The sequence below is a fragment of the Larimichthys crocea genome, chromosome XIII, assembly GCF_000972845.2.
Source record: "Larimichthys crocea isolate SSNF chromosome XIII, L_crocea_2.0, whole genome shotgun sequence".
NCBI lineage: Eukaryota > Metazoa > Chordata > Actinopteri > Sciaenidae > Larimichthys > Larimichthys crocea.
Genome location: NC_040023.1, coordinates 43551216 through 43572011, shown reverse-complemented (window position 1 = coordinate 43572011; position 20796 = coordinate 43551216). Strand labels below are relative to the sequence as shown.

At 40.6% G+C, this 20796-nt stretch overlaps 1 protein-coding gene across 3 annotated transcripts in view; it reads right to left on the bottom strand.

Annotated features, from left to right (window-relative positions):
* The window catches only part of samd12 (sterile alpha motif domain containing 12), a 102611-nt gene that overhangs the window by 52227 nt on the left and 29588 nt on the right, over positions 1 to 20796 (bottom strand). Inside the window, exons 3-5 of one of the 3 annotated variants that reach the window (XM_027287337.1) lie at positions 20321 to 20450; positions 5644 to 5784; positions 3444 to 3626 (exon numbers count right to left, since the gene is read on the bottom strand). In XM_027287337.1, coding sequence (XP_027143138.1) covers positions 3502 to 3626; positions 5644 to 5784; positions 20321 to 20450 — 396 coding nt within the window. In that variant the 3' untranslated portion in view covers positions 3444 to 3501. Of the gene's footprint in view, positions 1 to 3443; positions 3627 to 5643; positions 5785 to 20320; positions 20451 to 20796 lie in introns of those variants that run through there. The other 2 variants (XM_027287338.1, XM_027287339.1) reach the window with 2 other exon arrangements.

Sequence of the window (20796 nt, the reverse complement as noted above, 5' to 3'; positions counted from 1 at the left end):
AAATCACCTCATAAAACTCAGCTTTATTGGTTTTCTTCCATGTATTGATCTTTTATTAAATGTCCTTCCTTTTCATATTTGACTTGTTTTCTCATACGTGTTGACATTTTATAAACACTTCTTCTGTTGATTTTATCTTTTGTTTTCATTTCCCCCCTTTCCAAGCACAGTTTTTTGAAGAGTTCTTCAATAAAAAGTATCTATCTATCTATCTATCTATCTATCTATCTATCTATCTATCTATCTATCTATCTATCTATCTATCTATCTATCTATCTATCTATCTATCTTCAGAAGGACATTTTAAGACGGAGACAAAGTTTGATTTATGAATTTGTGTAAACCTTTACTGACACTGGGGAAGTTTGTACAAGTTAAGCAGAAAAAGTTAAGCAGACTGTTGCCATGAATTACAAAAAAACAACAACTTAGCTCTGGTCTCAGGTCTGTTCATAGACTCTGGCCAGCCTCAGCTAATGCAAAAAAAAAAAAATCTAAATTTCTCTCCGTCTAAGCAGGAACATGTATATATTATATGTACATGTATATATGTTATATTAAATATTATATTATTTATCATAATATTATTTTGCTGGCTGGTTATTCATTACCCCTTGCATATCATTCCATTTGTGGGCTACAGTAAATATCTTTTGTAACAAGCATGCACACTTTGAGTAAGATTTGATGCACTGGCGTGGTTGTGAGGGGAACAGTGGGACTAAGTGCCCTTTGCTGTGCCACCATACACCGACACTGAGGCTGCTGTTGTTGTTTGGGTATCACTTTCTATTTGGAGTGCCTCGCTCTGTCTCCGCTGACTGTACGCAATAAGTGATGAGCCTCCACTCTCTGCCGTCCCACTGGCAAAGAGAGAGAGGGAGAGAGGGGAAATCTAATTATTTCCCTCCCATGGCCCAGCAAGCCTTAAAGGTTAATCACTGTCCGTCTAGCTAATTCCGTCTGGGTACACTGCAGTAATTACAACACCTCTCTCTCTCTCTCTCTCTCTCTCTTTTTCTTTCCACTGTGTACTTTACTCGCTCCACCGCTCTCTTCTGCAGCCTCTGTCTTTATAGATAGTGGATGTCTTGCTCTCTCTCGGCCTCTCATGCTCCACCATGTTTGTCGTTCTATATATACGCTGCACCTCTTTCTTCTCCCTGCATACTGTACATTTACATTGGATCGTATTTTACTAATGCATCTCTCTGTTTTCTGACCTCCTGCTGTGTTCATTTGCAGTTGATGCTTTTTGGTGTTAATGAATGGTCTGAACTGCCACTTTGTATTCATTCAGCCTGACAGGGTTTTCATATTAGCAGCTTTCTTTCAGGAAGGTTGGGGTCATTTTGCTCAAACCAAACAGTAGAAAATGATGCATGTCACTTAAAGCAGTTCATTTTCACAAAGACTGAGGAAATGTTCTGTGAGTTGACTTCCAAAAACCTGTACAGCTGTGTTGATCTACGCTCATTTACGCATTTTTTAATGAATGTATCTAGGTGGCTAACTAGCTCTAGAAAGTTAGTGTTGTTTGTGATTGTTTCTTGTGGAAAAAATATGTCAATGAGCTCAACATTATACCTGCACAGCTCAGAGATGTGTGAGTCTCTTGATAAATTTAGGATGATCGCCACTTCCACAATACGAATTCCAACAACAGTCCAGTCATATTATATTATGACTTCCTCTTTTGAACAGATACTATTCTAACTCAGTCTGTCACTGATACATTGCCATTTTTCTGTGATGAGCTAAATAAACACTTGCTCGGATGTTTCACACTTGAAGCCTTTCAGCAGCTCAAATAGTCTTTTAATGTGAAACATTGTCAGGAAGTGTTGCATTTAATTGAAAAGGTCAATGGTGAGGTCAGGAGTTCAGAAAGTGTTCAGGGGCCTCTGATGCCTTATGCTGTATTATTTATTGACGCTTGGCCAAGGAGAATTAGAGACACTCTCAAAGTTCATCAGAAGTGCCTGAGTCGGTCTCACATTCTGCCCAACTCATCCTGGTGGATAGACTTTAAACCCAAAGATAACACCACAAATACTATACACCCCAGAACTAGCCAAGGAGAATGTCTTTACCTATGGAGGTGTTATTGTCAGCATATTCTAGTCTGGAGACACAGATGTCTGTTGACGCAGATTGGAACGTCAACAGCAAGCTATCTATTATGTCTATGAAGGCAGCAACAGGTCTCTGTGACCCTGGCCACCACAGTGTTGAGATAGACTGGGACCTAGTGTTCTTAACCAATGCCAAACAACTAATACTGCCGAGGACCACAAGGCCCACACGTGACCTTGTGTAACCTAAGGATAGAAAATTCCATAACAAGCGATGATGAAGTGATTGGGAAAGACAATGAATAAACAGCATATTGTTGAGCTTGGCTCATTAAGTTACACTGACAGAATTCTTTTTTTTATTAATGAAAGTATTATTTAATAATCATTCTCTGAGTCCTGGATTTGCAGATATAAAAATGATGATTTATATAGAGATATATAGATATTTTATATGTCTTTGCCTTCCATCACACCTGAGAGGGAGGAGGGTTTCCTTTTCTCACCTCCTCTCTTCCTCTCACACTCTTTTCTCTCCATCTTCTCACCTCCTCTCTCTTCTTCCTCATCCTACCTTCTTGTCACCTATACTGCCCCCCCCCTCTTCACACCATTCCTCCCCCTTCTTTCTTCCTCTTCATCATCTCATCACCACTTCCCGCCGACTTCTTCACTTCATTACTCTCTCTCTGGCTCGGTTTCTTACTGGTTACAGCTGTATTTCCCACCAGCAACAGCTCGAGGAAGTGCGCCTTGGGCCTCGAAAAATACTCCACCATCTCTTCCCCTTCCAATTTCTCCCTCTCTGCCAAAAGCATCTCCAGAAGCGACAGCTTAGGAGACTTAAAAATACTTCTGTTTTCTTCTCCTCCTTTTCTCACTGTTTCAACTTTCCTCTCCATTTCTCACATGCAGTCATTTCCGTGATACAGCTGCTAAATACAGGGAGCTATAAACACTAGTTAAAAACAGCCAACAATCTCAAACTAATCTATTCGTTTATGCTTATTATTCCTTAGACCCTATACCCACTTATAACAATTTGTCCACATCCTCTCTTCTCCATTTCCACATTCCCTACATCCATCAAGTTTCCAGTATTTTCTGTTCCTCAGTACTTTCTCCCCGAGGCTTAGACCAGGCCAGTAGCTGCTGAGGCTGGTGGGTTGTCGCTTCGTATATCATCAATACAGAGGGGAGGAGAGGAGAGGAAGAGTGGTGAGGACGAGGCATAAAGGACGAGGAGGAAAGGCACGGGAGGCTGAGAGTAGCCCTTAGCAAAGTGTCATCACTCAGCTAAACTCTCTCCCTTGAACTCTCTTTCTCTTTTCCACTTGCTAGGGGACCAAAACAGCAGTGGGGGATAGAAGCTGCTTTATTACACTCCAAATGTTTTCCAAGAATTTTTGTGGAGTGACAAAGATCCCTAGAATTTGTTTCTCTGCCCCTGCGGCAAAGCCCTGTTTGAGAGTCTGTGGGCAGACGGGGGCTGATGGAAGAAGTGGTGCTGCTGCTGGTAGTGGTGATGAAGGAGGGCAGCTGCTAGAATTGCTGAGGAAGACACAAGGGAAGCTGAGAATCACAAAGTGAGAAGGAGAGGATGGACAACGACAGCGCCTGGCTGTTGTTATGAAACATGCTACAGAGGATGCACGGTGCAAGGTGAGAAGTGAATTGTGTAGAAAGAAAATAAGAGAAATAAGGTGAGAAACACAAGCCACAGTGGAGGAGATGATGATAAAAGGATGATGGTGGACTCGTAAAGATAATGTCTGTTACATGTTAAAGGTCAAATTCAGTGAAGTGTTGTATCTAAGCACAGTTTATCACTAACACTTTGTACTTCTACTATGCTTATATACGCTGAACTGTGTTAGAGATAGAGAGAACAGGTAGGTTTATAATATTTATTGTATTTTTACACAGTGGATACTTTTACTTAAAAAATAGTGTTTTCTTCTGTCAAATATGAATGACTACCTCTCTGCAGTACAGAGGGGTTCAGCTACCGACACGTAAACTTCAGATCTTTCTCAAAAATAAGTCCGCTTCTTCTTCATCTCTCCGTGTTTGGGAAGTTTAAATAGTTGTTCATCCAGGGAAAATGCATCTGCAGCACTTCTAAGGCAGAGCTAGCTAGCAACTGGGTGTACACGAGAATAATAACCGGCATACGGAGAAGCACAGATGCTAACCTGCTGAAGTCTGAAGGGATTATGCTCAGGGTGGCCTCAACGCATCATCGAGTCACCTTTTAGAACCGCCCACAAAATCCTGAACTGGTGAAAAACAGTTTGAACCTCTAACTCCACATTTCAGTAATATATCGTTCAAAGTCTTTTCACATGTTTTCAGCAACTATTTTCCAACGTATTAAATGTATTTAGAAAGAAATCTCTGAATTGCCTTTAGGTAATGAGTACATTTATTTATTGTTTGATTAAATTGGAAATTATAAACATATAAATTATATTTTAATTATTTGGTATTACTTTCGTTATTAATTATTCATATTCAAAATATTAATTACATGCATATTAATAGTGAATATTAGAAGATTTGTTTATTTTTCTTATAATCTAATTCTTATCTTATAATATTCTATCACTAGTTACAAATCCTCATTATCTGACTATGACTATGTCTTGAGGAAACTGAATCCACTGAATTATGAATGTATTTAGTATTAATTATAAAATCTCGTCTGTCAGTTGACAACAAATATGACAAACTGTTCATCTCTGCTTCTAATTGAACTGACTGATTCTTTGAGTATTAATCGTCAAAACATTGCTTACAAAGCAGTGAAGGTATTTGTTCTTCTGTCAGCGTGCCAGCACTGATTATCCTCATGCTCGCGTTGGAGTGAAATAGCACCTACACATATTGTTCAGATGAGAGTCTTGCACAGTCTCTAGACTCTACAGTTATCCTGAAATGTGAAACAGCTTTAGAAATGATCATCCTAAGGTATCACTCCCCAAACCGCAGAGAAGTCAAATCTTAAAGGTGCCATGTGAAGTTTTTGATAGCAGAGCTATGTGTGCAGTGTTTTGTATGGCATGGATCTGGTTTCACACTGTTTCACAGATGTGCCCTGAATTGTTGCAACAAGCCAACAAAGATGAAAAAAAGATGTAAATAATGTGTGTGTCTAAAGCTTGGTGACACAGTGGGCTACCTTTTCTAACCAGGCTAGCACTCATTAGTTACAATAGTAACTCTGTTTTCCCTTGATTGCTCTGTCTGTGCCTGACTCTTCTGGTTGCATAATCATTTTTGATTCATCACTTCCTGCCAGCTTTAAAACATGCAGTGATTGCCATGACTACAGATGGCATGCACATAAATGGTGCACAGTAAATGATTTGAACATTTATCAGTGTGCGATGTCGGCCTCCTCATGAATAATCTTCATGCAGGAGAGAAACAGATCAGGCATGTGCTCTAAACACCTGTAATGTTTTCAAGCTTGTATCAGCAAATGATATGCTGAATGAGATTAAGGGTATGATACTGAAATGTGTGCAGTGTTGTTTTAGATATTTTGTGGTGCTGAGAAATCTACCTTGTGTGAGGAGTTGAAGTGTCCTGACTTCCTCCCGGACGCGGAGCTGCAGGACCTGCTGCAGGATGTGCTGCCTCTGGGCTTCCTGCATGATACCCATTCTTTCCAGCTTTCTGTCTGTCAATCTCATCAGAGCCCGCCCTGATAACCAGAAAAAAAAAGAAAAAAAAAAGAATCAACACCGAATGTTAAGAACCAGAAAGCCAGTAGTTTTCAAGAGCTTGTGTTTATTATGTGAATATCAAATCAAATTTTATTTGTAGAGCCCAAAGTCACAAAGTACATTTGCCTCAGAGGGCTTTACAACCTGTACAGGGAGTGACACCCTCTGTCCTTAGACCCTCGGTTCGAGTGAGGAAAAACTTGCCCACAAAAAACCTTTAACAAGGAAAAAAGGTGGAAGAAACCTCAGGAAGAGCCACAGAGGAGGGATCCCTCTCCCAGGACGGACAGACGTGCAATAGATGTCACGTGTACAGGACAAATCAACACAAACATATTGTACAATTTTACAATGAATGATAAAATGACAATGAATTACAATGAATGATAAAATGATTACAGTAGCAGTGGAACCTGTGATAGAGATAGAGAGACACAGATGCACAGCAGCAGCAAATCATCAACTAACTATAAACTGTAATGGAGATATGGTAGCAATAATGACAGTAATAATATGTGTAGTGGACGTCATGCAGGACCACAGCAGCAGCCACGATCCACGAGAACCTGCTGGACAAGAGAGCACAGAAACTCCAGGGAAGAAGTTTAGTTAGTATAAATGAGACATGTATCCCCTGTGAAGCATATTCCACTGCACACATTTTGCAGAAAAACTGTGCATACCATGAGCAAGAATCCATCACAGCTCCTTCCTTAATTGCAAACCCTTGTATAAAATCCATAATTTAATCATCCAATCCAGTTTGAATGAGGGGATTAGGGTTGCTGGTAAATGTGAGCAGAGTATGGTGCAATAATTAATGCTTGTTATAAGTGCCTTTGTAACACGTTGTTAAAATATATCAGACCCCAGAGAGGTAAGATCAGCTCTGATAGGCTCATGAAAGTTAGTCCATCACACTCTTTCATCCTTCTGTCAGATCATTAAAATAAACAAATATGAAGCTTAATTCATTACTGCAGCAAGATTGAAATTGAATTTCGAATGATTGCTTTCAATCGATGCCCCCTTTTAAAAAAACAACAACAGAGAGAAAGGCAGACTATATAATTTCATATCTCTCGACTTGTTTGGACGATCTATTGTGAATCATTAGGGCACGCCGAGCCCCACGCTACCACTTTGCTACCACAGCACAGAAGGGAGTAGTTGGAAAAGCTAAGTACCCTTAAGTGTTAGTGGTGCAACATTGACTCTGTTAGGCCAATTTTCTCCTGTCTTAACAAAAGAAGCTCTTTGCTCACCGTGACGGCCAGATGGGGGTAAAATGCCAAACAGACTAAAGATGCTTCATCGCAAAATGGCACTGAAAGTACCCATTGCATTAACACTGGGGAGCTAAGTAGAGTCATAAAGGATCAGGAGTGAGAGGAGCATATTAAATAGGAAGATGAAAAAGACAAAGATTACTGAGGTGGAAAGAGAAAGAGGACTGATGAATCAAAGGGGGGGCGAAGGGCAGAAAGTTGGAAAGAAGAGGGAGACGTACAAATTGACAGAAGAAAACCGACATGCACATAAAGCATGCTGTTATGAGTCTATAAATATTGACCAACCATCACTTGGCACCTCATCCTATAACCAAAGATAGATCGGCATGGCAACAGAGGTTCACTTTCTCTGCTTCGGTAATGTCTGTCTTAAATAATGGCATATACAAGACATGCAATACAGCTCCCTGATATAAAGATAAACAGATGATTCACACAGCATCTCTGCTAATCTTTGTACTACTAAGATTATTTATTGAGGCATCTACATGTCGACATGGAGAGGGTGTTTCCTTTTCCTCTTGTGTTTTGTTGGCATAGCTTTATTTCCTCATTGTTATTATAATAAAATCCTCAAACGTAATATAATTGTATCATGAAAACAGATACCTTTTCCCTTTGTTGAGCTGATGAATTATTGCCTCATAAATAATGATGAATTTGAATTTGACAAAAGACAGAAATATATTACATATTAACGTCATCATCTATGCGGTCAATTAGACCTCAGAGAAGTATAACTCCCTGTTAGACCTTGTAGGAATAAACTGTTATGTAACTCAAACAAGGAAAATGTTAAATACAGAGGATAGTGTTGTGTGAATAGTTCTGTCAACATCAATCACAGATGCTATAAAAACCGATTTTATCTAATTGAGAAGTTGGAAATTTAGGGAAATGCTCATTTGCTGTATAAGAGTTAGTGCCCCATTGTGTAACTTTTCTACCGTAACAGCACTACCACCAATTATTTGACTGATTTTGGTGAAACTGGATCATATTTTATGGAGAAATGTTTTCTGGTTTTCCCTCTGATGTCCTCCTGCTGCTCCACCTCACCTCTCTCAACACTCTGATTTACAGAGTTTCCTGATGGACAGTGAAGTAAACTGTTGCCAACTGTAGCTGCTGTTAGCTAATGTAATGTTGCAATAGCTTGGTGAAATAAAAGGCTGAAAGACAGACACCGAGCTGGGCTGACTGCTGTTGGACTAGTCAGTAATATTAGCTGCTGCTGTGTCTGCTGTTGGTGACCTGGTTGATGTTTGGCTGTTAGCAAAGTTGTCGATTCGCTAGTTTTTGATCAGAAGTAATGTAATCAGAACAAATACTCGAGTACAGCTGAACATATTTACCACAGTGGGATTACAACCTGAAACTCAGGGCACTGTATCACAAAAATACTAATTTCTGTGCAATGTTGCTTTAACTGAAAATACTGATATAGCTCTAATGCCTGTAGGTTAAATATGGAGCTATTTCCAGCAGCCGGCTAGCTTAGCTTAGCATAAAGACTGTAAATAGGGAAAAAATGCTAGCCTGGTTGTGTCCAAAAGTAACAAAATCCTCCTACCAACACCAGTAAAGCTCACTAATTAACTTGGACCAGTTGCCAGGCAACCAGCCAAGTGGTCCGGTACATTATCTCCTGTAAAATGGCACAAATTAAATCAAATTAGCAGGCTACTGGCAGTACCTGCATATATAGTGGGCTTCTGAAACAGATGATTAAAAATCTAAATGTATTTAAGTCATGAAGTAGACAATAACAAATGTAAACAATGTGTAGTCTGTTATTTAGGTATTAAAGAAGGACTGGGCCTCCATGACCACAAACACAACATTAGGGATAACTAGAAAAATTTCAAACGAAATTTTGAGTGTGCCTGACTCTGGCCCCGTCTGTTTGCATATTAAAGTTCCACTCTATGTGTTAAGCACTAGTCGCTCTGATACATTAGTTTTGTTGATGCTAAAATTACATTTCTGTTATTTAAATGAATTCATCTGTGGCCTCTGATCAATATACACCCTATTGTGTTTTAATCAGGCAATATGGTGATCAAGACTTATTATTATTATTATTATTATTATTATTATTTTGAGGGTTGTCTGGTAGATTGGTGACATGTAACTCTAGCTGCTACATCTACAGCAGGAAACAGTTACGGCTATGTGAACGTGTATTCTGAAAATCTGTTTCCATTATTGCCTCTATGTCAGGTTCTCCTTTTTCATTTCATGTACAAATTGATAAATAAAACATATGGGTGTATAACTACTGACCTGCATGCTTTCTGCACATAACAAAACACTGCAGCCTTTTCTGAGGGCTTCCCAGCTTCCCTCTTCCTCTCCACTTACTTATTCAAATAGCTTCTTGACTACCATACTGTTCTGCCTCCCTGGAATGAGGTAAATCATTTCTTCCTGTTTTTCTATAAGGAGGTTAGTGGATCTAAACTCCTGGGAAGCTGCTACTGCATCCATGAACTCTCAATATTTTTCTCCTTACCTGTAGCATGTCTCTCTCTGATTCATACCCAAGAATTTGTGTTTTATTAGATGAGAGCTGTATTGCAACTACACTGAAAAATGCATGACCAGTATATTGCACTGAATGTATTTTTACCCACAAACCAAATATGGGCGCACATGTATACACAGCCGAGACACACACTGATGTGAGTACACACACAAACACATTGTCCCTGGGAATTAGATTAATGAGTGGTGGGTGAGCAGCAGTGTTGGGCTGAAGCAGATTAATCTACAGCTATAGCCTGGCACGTCAACAACGGCTTTGATGAATGGGAGCTTAAAGTGCATCTGTACACACTCAGACACACACACACACAAAAAGCATGTGCAAACAAGGAAGTATTAGCCAACCACTCACATACATACACACACACACACACACACACACACACACACACACACACATGCATATCCATAAGCACACTCTGATCCTTCAGGAGTCCACTTCATTTTAAGCTAAAATGCCAGGCTACAGTAGTTGTGGCTGTGAGTGGGACAGCGATGGATGAGGACAGGAGCACAAAGGCAACAAAAATGAACACTTCGCTCCCTCCATCTTCCAAAAAATAAAAAATCTCACTTTTCAGCTCCAACATGTTTTGGCAGCTGTGTGATATGGTGCAAGAGTGTATTCTATGACTACGTCTCCTCAGGTAAATCTTCCACACCAGTCACACATATTTCTCAAATCTCCCGCGCAGCTGTGCACCCATATGTGTGTCCTCTGGGGATGAATGTCACTGAGCTGCATCTGGCGAACTGCACTCCAAACCTGTACTACACTCTGTCAAGCACAGAATAACCAGTGATGTGTGTGTTCAGCGCTGGGTAGTAAGTATACTTTTTTTGCTGCCAGATGCGATAGGATCCCCCTCAAGAATAAAAGTGGCATAACAGGTTTTGGATTCAACTAGCTGATGATGACAAAACATAGACTGTAACAGCACTGGTGTTCACTGTGAAGCAAAATTATGTAGAAATTAGTATTTTTGTGATTTAGCACTCCCAGTTTTAGCATGTGGACTGTGGTAAATATGTTCAGCTGTACTCGAGTATTTGTTCTGATTACATTACTTATGATCAAAAACAGCCAAACATCAACCAGGTCACCAACAGCAGACACAGCAGCAGCTAATACTACTGACTAGTCCAGCAGCAGTCAGCCCAGCTCGGCGTCTGTCTTTCAGCTTTTTATTTCACCAAGCTCTCACCAACCACTAAAAGTCAGTCCCACATTTACTATGGTCCAGCGGCTTCTTGCACGCTCACTCCTTTTCTTTTCTTAGCTTCCTCCATGAACGTCCTCTCCTCTACCATCATGTCTATAGAAGTTGCTGAACACAGTTATGCTGCCTACTCTCCCAACTCCGGTTCTGGCACAACACCCGGTTTGGCTCCCTGTAAGCAGTCCCTCTGCAGTGACTTAGGAACTGGTGGGTGGCCGGTTCAAGTCCAGCATGGAGCAAAGTATAGAGGGTGGACTGGTAGCTGGAGAGGTGCCAGTTCACCTCCTTGAACCCCTAACTGTCTGTGTGGCTACCCATCACTCCACCATCTATGAGCCCTTTATGTATGTGTGTTTGTATTTTGGGTAAAATGCATGTAAAAAAAAAAAAATAGAAAAAAGGTTTTTTATCTTTACTATTCCATTCTATTCCTCCCACCCAGAGCCCGAAAACCTCCTGTTCTTCTTCCCGGTGGTCCAAAATGCCCCAGGTGCTCTGAGCTCATAGTCCGGGTAGCTCGACTAATAACCTGAACTAACAGCAGCTACAGTTAGTAGCAGTTTACTTCACTGTCAATCAGAAAACTCAGCAGGAGGAAAATCTTACGTACTTCTCCCAAAGTTACATAGTGTGAGAACAGATGTATGAATGACAGAGACACCATTCACCTGATTACAAGTCAGTGTAGCATCAACAGGGTTTAAAGTTACTCAGTGTTGCTTTAAAGTGAATGCTCATTTCTCAGGCTTGCTTGTAGCCCTGCAGCCACTGAGCACCTGTGATCTGATGCTAATGCTATTCCTGACTGTACAAGAGGAGGCCAGTTATGTTCCTGGAGAGAGCAGGGCTCAGTCTATGTAATGAAACTAGTCAGAGAGAGAGTCACACACACACAAAAATACACACCCACACACAGATAATAAGCCGCCTCGATCCTCCACTTGTCACAGCAGCAGTAGCCACATGCTGATTTCACCACTACTGATCTATTTCAGTTTCCTGATCATTATACCACACCTCTGTTGGTTAGCCACAGCTAACAACCTGTAGACAGCTCACTGGGACTCTTACCGCTGTGGAGTCTGTGTAAATTACTGAAATCACTGTAAGGAGCTAACTAACTGTCCTGAGTTTAACAGACCACTCGGATCTTCTGTGGTCATTACGGAGGGACTGCTGGCTGTGATTTGACAGAGGTAACATCCTGTCATAGGTGAAGGGGATCACAAAGAATTAACGCGCATTGATGACTCGGGCTGTCATTGGAGCAAGCCGCCGTGAGCCTGTCATGCAAGCCTCCAGTCGTGTTTGCTGTCGGCTGACACAACGCATCACATGGCTCTCACTGGAGAAATAACAAGTATGGCTGGAAGATTATTCAATGTTATCTTTTATCGACTTTCAGCAGAATTATGACGGGATGATGTGATCATATCATGTTAAACTCCTACTGTCCTACCTGTGCCTTTGATTGATGGGATTCTCAACTGGACTTTTATTGCCTTTAGGGCTGCAACTATTTTCTAGATTAATGGATTCATCGTTTGGTCAATAAAATGTCAGAAAATAGTGAAAAATGTCCAATGCACTTTCTTTAAGTATGGGGTGATGTCTTGTTTTGATAGTTCCAAACCAAATATATGAAGTTTAATAAAAAGAAAAGCAAGAAAAGTTCACATCTGAGAGGCTGAAAGCATTTTCTTTTTTTCCATCTTTAAATTTTGCATGAAAAATTACTCAGTTCTCAGAATAGTTGCAGATTATTTTAATAATCGAATTGTCAATTAATCAGTGCAGCTTTAATTACCATTATTGAATTTTGAGGGCCTCTTGTCATTTTATTGTGTTTTAATTGGTTTTTAAATGTCCTGCCTCAAAGTTTGAAGGTCCACAAATAATCTTGGTTGCTTTATATATATATATTTTTTTTTTTTTAAAGTATATCTTTATTAATAATTATGCTTCACATCTTATTCACATATACAGCATTTTCCGTTTTTGTAAACACATTTCTCCCCCCTTTAAAAGAACGCCCTCCCCCCACCCAAAGTTGAACCTTCAGCGCAGTATTCAGTCAGTCACAAGCATTGGTAGCAACAATAATTAATAACCGAAAATAGAAAGCAAGTAAACATTGCAATAATTATAAAATATATATATATCTCTATATATATATTTATATATATATATATATCTATATATATATATATATATAAAATAAATAAAAAAGGCACAGAAAACAAAAAAAAATTATAGAAATGAAAATAGCAAAACAGACAGCAACAACACCTCTCCTTCAACATTCAGCTATTATTCCTCGGTCTGGGAAGGACCTTCCAGATATGTTGATATTCTAGGTCCCAATAATTGATAATGGGGTCCAAATATGATAAAATACACCAAATCTTCCTCTGGACCAGTATGTCAAATATTCCATGGGTAAGAGGTCAAATATTACCTTTGCCATCCAGAACTGTAGGCGGCTTATCTGAAATCCATTTTAGCAGTATAGTTTTACGTGCGGCCTATGTTAGAACATTCCACAATTTTTGACCATGAGATCTTTTATTGTGGGTGTGGTAATCCCAACAGCAGGCCACACTGGGTCCAGGTCTAATTCCTTATAAAAACCAAGTCTAATTTCAAAGCCACAGCCACCAAAAGTTCCCAGATCCGCCACACATGTCCACACAGTATGTATAAAGCTACCAACTTCCGTCCTACACTTCAAACACAGAGCTGATTTTCTTGGGTCCATCTTATGTCTGAGTTCAGATGATATCTGAAGCCGATGTAGTAATTTAAACTGTGATTCCTTTGCTCTATTACATATGGATATGTTGTTAGCATGTTCCCATATGTCTGCCTCCATAGCATCATCTATTACCACCCCAAGATCTTGAGCCCATTTTCGCATAATTGTATTATTAGTCTTATTGGACTTATAAAAGGCCTCGTAGCATCTTCTTACTATAGCCTTATTGTTTTGCATTTTGTATAATAGTTGTTCAATTGGTGACATTTCCAGAGTAAATTTATGCCGAGTTGGATTCTGTATAAAGCTTCTGACTTGTAGGAACCTAAAAAAATGTGAGTGTGATAGCATATATTTCAGTCTTAATTGGTCAAATGACATCATCCTGTCCCCTTCAAATAAGTCGTTCAGGGTCATGATACCCGCTCTTTCCCATAGAGCAAACCCATTATCTGTCATACCTGGCAGAAAATCCGTATTTTTCCGTATAGGAGTGCTTTATATATTTTTTAAGCAAGTTGTAACTAAAAACAGTTTTTTTTTTTTAATTGAATATCAGGTTTCTATTTGTTCACATACAGAGACATCTCATGTAATAGATAAGCAAACATCATCTTGACTTCATGATTGTGTACACTTGTCATTTCATGAGCTATATTAAACATAACCTTGAGCACTGCACTTGGACTTGTAAAAGACAAAAAAAAACAAAAGAGCAGAATTATCATGCAGGTAGTTATGACGTATGTGAAAGATACACGAGCTTCGTTTACAGTGTCTGCATGAGAACAAGCACAGAGTAAAGTGCTAATGTGTCTTCAGGCTCCACACTAGCTGCTTTTAGTCTTTTCTTAGCCGGTGCCTGCTGAATCTTACTGGCTAGTGGGACGCACTCAGCACTGTGAGAAGATTACTATGATTGAGACTGTAATCACATGACAACATAGTGGTGATGAGATGGGTTGTCTTTGACGAAATCTGTAATTTTCTTGCTATGATCATTATAACAGGGCATAAGAGCTGTAATGACTTCAATATCAGGAGTCCATTTTCTCTTTTTCTGGGAGGTCAAGGCTTTTCTTCTTTCTTTATGTGACTACAAAGGTGGAAAAATAAAGTATATTATATTATCTTTGTTGTTGTATAATGAGCCGAACTATACTTGTTTTATGTAACTGCCTCTGAGGATTAATATCCTAAGTCTCCATATGGAAGAGCAAGGACGACATTTCCAAAACATGCAATTGGCAGAACACTAATTAATTTTATATTACACATTGCTATATAATCATCTTGCCAATAGCATCATTAACCACAATTCCTCTTGTCTGTGGATCAAATTGTCCCCCAAACACCTCATCAGCAGCGAGCTGTTCCAATTTCCCGTTTGGAAATTACACAAAACAACGGCCACCAGCGGAGCTGTTTTATGGCTGCGACTTGACACGCAGCCATGTCAGTGTCTTTGACTTGTTCACTACATGCCTGTTCCTCTATTACACAGCAGCACATTTCAGACAGCAGTGTGTGGCTCCTGCAGAAATAATTTTCTCGTTGCTCAAGTGCTGTTTAGGCCCGTCACTGGATGTCCTCGACTGTTTTTTAAAATAGCGTTTGTCACCTTAGACCCTGTTTTTTTTTTCGGCGGCTCATCAAATATACATTTGGTACACAGCAGGAGACCTTCCAGTGGACAAGGAGATCACGGCCGGAGCGACACAAGCTGCTGTTATTTTCGAACCAGAGAGATGATGGATCCACTAAAGCACAGGGGTTGCTGAACACAGAGCTTAAAGAGAACTGGAGTAGTACAGCGTGAGCTGCTGGATACAGGCCACCCTTCATTAAACTACTAATATTACACGCTATTAATTATTCAGAGTAAGGTCTTATGACACCATACATCAATGGATATTATGAAGCTTGTTATTCACGTATGTGGAGTGCTCCTGTGTGAGGGAAAACAGTCTAACTGTTGGATTTTAGGAGGGCTATCTTCTAGATCACAATCTACACTGTACTGCTGTCTTTTTCTCAAGCCTACAGAATTTAAACATGTTTTTGTGTCTCTTCCAGTCTTGATGCCTTGCTCACATGTAGGAGGGGTGGTGGTGGTGGTGGTGGTGGTGATGGGGCCTCAGTGACCAGGGACCTGTTGTTTCCAAATCTGTCCGTGGCTGGGGGCTATTTGGAACTAGAAACAGCAGCTATTGATATGACATCACATTAAAGTTGTGAATTTGGCATTCATCTATGACACTGAATAATGAAACAGCAATGTAACTATTAATAATGGAAAAGTTGTTGTTGCCTAGACCTTCACCATGAGCTCTAAATGTGAGGTTTTTTTACCCATTCAGAAGTTTCTGCAGCCTCTACAGCTGCATCTAATTCTGTCTTTGTCCGCCTCTAGAGAGCCTCTGAATTTCCACAATGTGACGTAATGATCTTCTATAAAAATATAACTTAATAGTGACTCACCCCTTTTACTCTCTCCCCCTCTTCCTCCCTCTCGCTCTTGATTACCTATGTCATCACACCTTTTGCGCTGATTACATCTAAAAAGGTATCGGAAATTGTGTGTTTAACTAATTTATCGTGCCAAGCTACTCTCTCGCTAAAAGAGCTTCGTCCTTGTAATTACAACGGATTAGGGACTAATATCTAATTATGCTGTAATATGCTTTAATGCATTTTTAATGGCAGCTGGGTGTTAAAGTCAAATTCTGCGCTGTCTCTGTTGGGGGTGGGAGGTGAAGATTGAGGGAGGGAAAGGGTTTCTTGGCAGTACGGGCTGCAGGGAGGATGGGAAACATTGATTTCTTTGGCTGAGGTTACAGGAGCCTAGCAGGGAGGCAGCTGCTGCATACTGAAGTCATTGGACGTTAAAAATGTTGCACCAGCCCCTAGTATGCAGTAAAATGCATTTCCCCCGTCGCTGTTTTATGTCAAAAGGAGGGAGAACACAAATGCCTGTTTGAATTATGATCTGGAATAGAGACCGTTTATTGATTTGCTACTTTATGAAGGGATGACTACATTGGCAAGACAAGTGAGATTGAGTACCACTGGCAGCCGAAATGAGGGCTGAGTGTTGTGTTATGGATGGATTGGACAGAAAATACACTAAGGACACGCTACGGTCTGGAGAATTCAATGTTCCAAAAACCAAAAATCAAGTCTATTCATGCGGACACACACACACATACAAACACACACACAGACACACAGTCCCAATCTTCAAGGGTCAGAGTGTGTGACTAGCACACTGAACAAATGGATATTCTCAGATGCACGCCTGCATGCACTTAGAAACGTATTCATACTCACTGTTTGTTTGTCTACGCATGATTGTTTTCCACAACAATATTCCATTCATCATTTGTTTCCCTCTTGTTTATTCTAATAGGATGTAGAAACAGAAAAAAAAAATATCTGCATAATATTTCAAAGATTGATTGGGATGCAAATTGCCTTGCGAGCCCAATTGGTGTGGCTCGGCCTGTTTTAATTGGGTTCTGTTAATTAATGCTCGATGTGAAGACAAACTGAATTACTTGCAGGTTTTGTGCATGTCATTATCTCCTAATTGTGCCAGTAGGAGTGTGTGTGTGTGTGTGTGTGTGTGTGTGTGTGTGCTCACTATATGTGCATGCATCTGTGGTTAACCATTTCCTCTCTCGTATGATCCTGTAAAAATCATCGCAGCCTAATAACAAACGCAGGTCGTTAAGTTAATACACCATTAGGAAGCTAAGACCTAATGTTTTAATCAATGAAAGACTAATAGGAGAAAAGATTATTTATTTACAGGCCGTGACTGAATGCTTTTACAGGCTTGTCAGGAACACCAAGGTGTTTCATCTTAAAGTTAGATTCATTTTTCTTAATTAGATATGGACCTCATGAGAACTTTATACCAGTTGAATGACTGGATGACTGCACTTGACATGATTTCTCTATTATGTTACAACAAACACTGCGTGGATGTGATAAGAGAAGAGTTTGTGGTCTGAAAGTCTGAGAGTGAGTGTATTTAATGTGAATTATTACTGCCATAAAGGCCCAAATTAATAAACTGTAAAAAACATCTTGTGTCTCATGAATGATTAGTCATCACGGCAGTGCTCATCCGGTAACGAATAAAAATGAAAAAAGAGGAAAACTCTCCAGAATGTTTCCACTTGAAGGTGGATCCAAAATGGAGCGGCGGTTCAGCGAGCATTCAATGAACTGTGGGTTATCTCCTGGACCTCTGTGCTGCTGCTGATGAGATATATGTGCAACTCCAAACCCAAAGCAGCGAGATTCATATTTTCAGACCATTAAACAGAGGATGCTAAATCTCAAAACCCTCCATGCAAACATATAACAGTCAGAATGCATCAAAGGCTAACGCGGGAGCGTGAGTCATTACGCCACTCATCACGACCACTGAGTGATTTTTCCTGCCAGACAGTCACTGAGTCGAGGAGGTCCTTGACGGCAACAAATAAACATATTAATGTGATCAGTCGTGCTCTGAGAGCTAGAGAGCACGGCAATTAACAGTCGTCTGTTACTATGCGGACTGGAGTGTCGTTAGCGCCGAGGTGACCTTGAGGAGCCTCGTTAGGGAAATGATTGACGTGGCAACTGTTGTCCGTGGCAACGCTTGACAGTGGGAAGGGATGGACAGACGGGTAGGCCGGGTGGCAGGGCTGCAGGTGGCAGACAGCGAGTGCAGAGCGCACCTGGGATGTTCTGAATGAGAGCCGGTTTCATCAAGATGAGGAATGACAAATGCAGCAGAGTTGTAAGGGAGACATTTTCACAGTAGACTTGACGTCTTGATCGTTCACCTTCAGGATCGACTGCTTCTGTGTTCGTGTTGTTGATATTTCTGTAGCGATTTGAATTCTTCTGCACTGACAAAACAAACACTCGACTAAGTAAATGACTGCGCCCGATAAATGGAATGATTTTGACCTTCACTTTCAGTAATCATAATTGGTTGTGGATTGGCTCGTCAGGTAATTTCCAACAACGTAAATTCAAGTATGAGCACTAATCATCCAGCAACAGTTATGGCACAGATCCAGAGCTAAACCGCAGAATGAATAGATGTCAGATGACCATCCTTTATGACAGCAACAGTCAGGGATGGGAAGTGATGAGATTCTATTGATCCCAATTCTGTTATTGATTCCGCTTAAGTGTCTGATTCTTTATCAATTCCCTTATTGATTCATGATTCGGCCTTCACAGGTTTTTAGCATCGATGCAACTCTTTTATTGTACAGTATCTGAGAGCAAACACTGTAGACACACAGGAGAAAGAAAGGGGAGCTGATGGGTGAGTTGAGCTGGCACACAGTCGGTTTGTTTGTCATCATGTAAACTGGATGAAATGAAAATATCTGTGCACTGTTTGTTTTCATTTGGGTTTTCTTAGTCAAAGAAAGAATCCTCAAACATGGGTTTTGGTTTTTGGTCGATGCTCCACCCAGCCCACCATGAGCGTTTCAGTTGCAGAACGTTTTGCCCTCCAGACTTGAACTCGGATTTGGTTTGCCCTAGACTGTTGAGCTACCGCCAGTGAGTTGTCTACGTAGTTTAAAAGTTTCATTTTTGCAATGAGTCTGCACCACAGACTGTATAAAACATCGACAAAGTCTCTGTGACGTCGCCCACAGATTTCTGAAGAGCCGTTGTGAAGCTCAGTGCGGTGGCTCTGGCTGTCGCTGTCTTGGCAGTCCTGCCTCCACCGGCTCCAAGCTGATCCAAAAATGGGCAAAGACGTGGAGCGTGGGTGGAGCTGGATGAATCCTGGGTACTGAAACAAACCACCTCCTAACTCGACATAACTTTAAGCCTCAATATAATGTGAACAGGTGAGTTGTATATAAATTCACCCTCAGTACAGTTGTCATGAACGGGGAAATTAGCTACAGAGACCAAAACTGTTTTTTGTACCAGGCTGTAAACATGTTTATTTCTGCTGTGAAGTTGTGAAGACATTTTAACATGGGGCCTTATGGAGACTACCAGCCTCAAGTGGACATTTGAGTGCTCACTTCAGGTCACGGCCATGGAGTTTGCACAGGAAGTTTTATTTTGAAAATGTTTTGGATCTTGATCTGCTCTGTCCTCGATGCACTTGGTCACAGCTTCGGTCAAAAATAGAACAGCCACTTATTCTCCATGGAGCAGAGCAGAAAGCTGCTTCTGGGACACTTCCGGAATTCATCACAGTCATGCCCGGTGGAATCATACAGTAAGCCTGCCTACGTGGTGCTAATATTATTAGTACAATATATTTTCCCTCAGTAACGGATTTGCTGCTCAGTTGGGAAGCAGTGGCAGTGTGTCAAGTGTCTCTGCATTCCTGGAAAGACAATGTTGAGTAGAAAGATGTGTCATAACATCACTCCCCTTTCCACCTTTGTGACTTGAAATCTCTGATCATTTCCACAGCCATTTATTAGCACTGTTGTCATGTCCTTCATGCTGCGGACTGCTTCTCTCTTCCTTCTTGTTCCAAGTTTTCCAGCAGCGTCATTGTTTTGCAATGTGCAGCTGTCAGAAAAACACGCCAGCATTGATAAGGAATTGATAAGCTCAGAGGCAAACAACTCTGATGGATCGGACCATTTCGAACTGGGTCTTGATTTTCATCCCTAGCCACCGTACGTAAGTCAAATCAAGTGTGGAACAGTACCTGTGATGTCGTGCTGTTTGAAGGAGTCGCTGTAGATCTGGTGCTGATTGGGACAATGTTTCTTCAGCCATTTGCACACGTCCTGTTGGGTCCACAGGGCCACCGGCTTGGACAGCTTCACATATCCTGGCTGAGACAAAGCAAAAATGTCAAATTTAGAACCACTTGAATCTGTTACAATATTTTAATTTTAGGATCAACACACTTTGACATGAACTGAAGCAGTCCCATTTCTTTTACAAGCTTTCTGCACTGTGGCCCTGTTGTTGTTCTGGTTCAGAGGTCCTTCATGTATGTACATGTATTATTAATGCTGGGTGCATTTCTGGTGAACTACCAGTTTCACACTTTGGTTAAAGCACATGGTGTCAGGAGTGCACACCATGGCTGTTCTCCACTGATGGGCCATAGTGCAGTCATGTGACATGTTTATATGGCTTGACATTCCACTTGACTGATTTTGTCATATAATATTT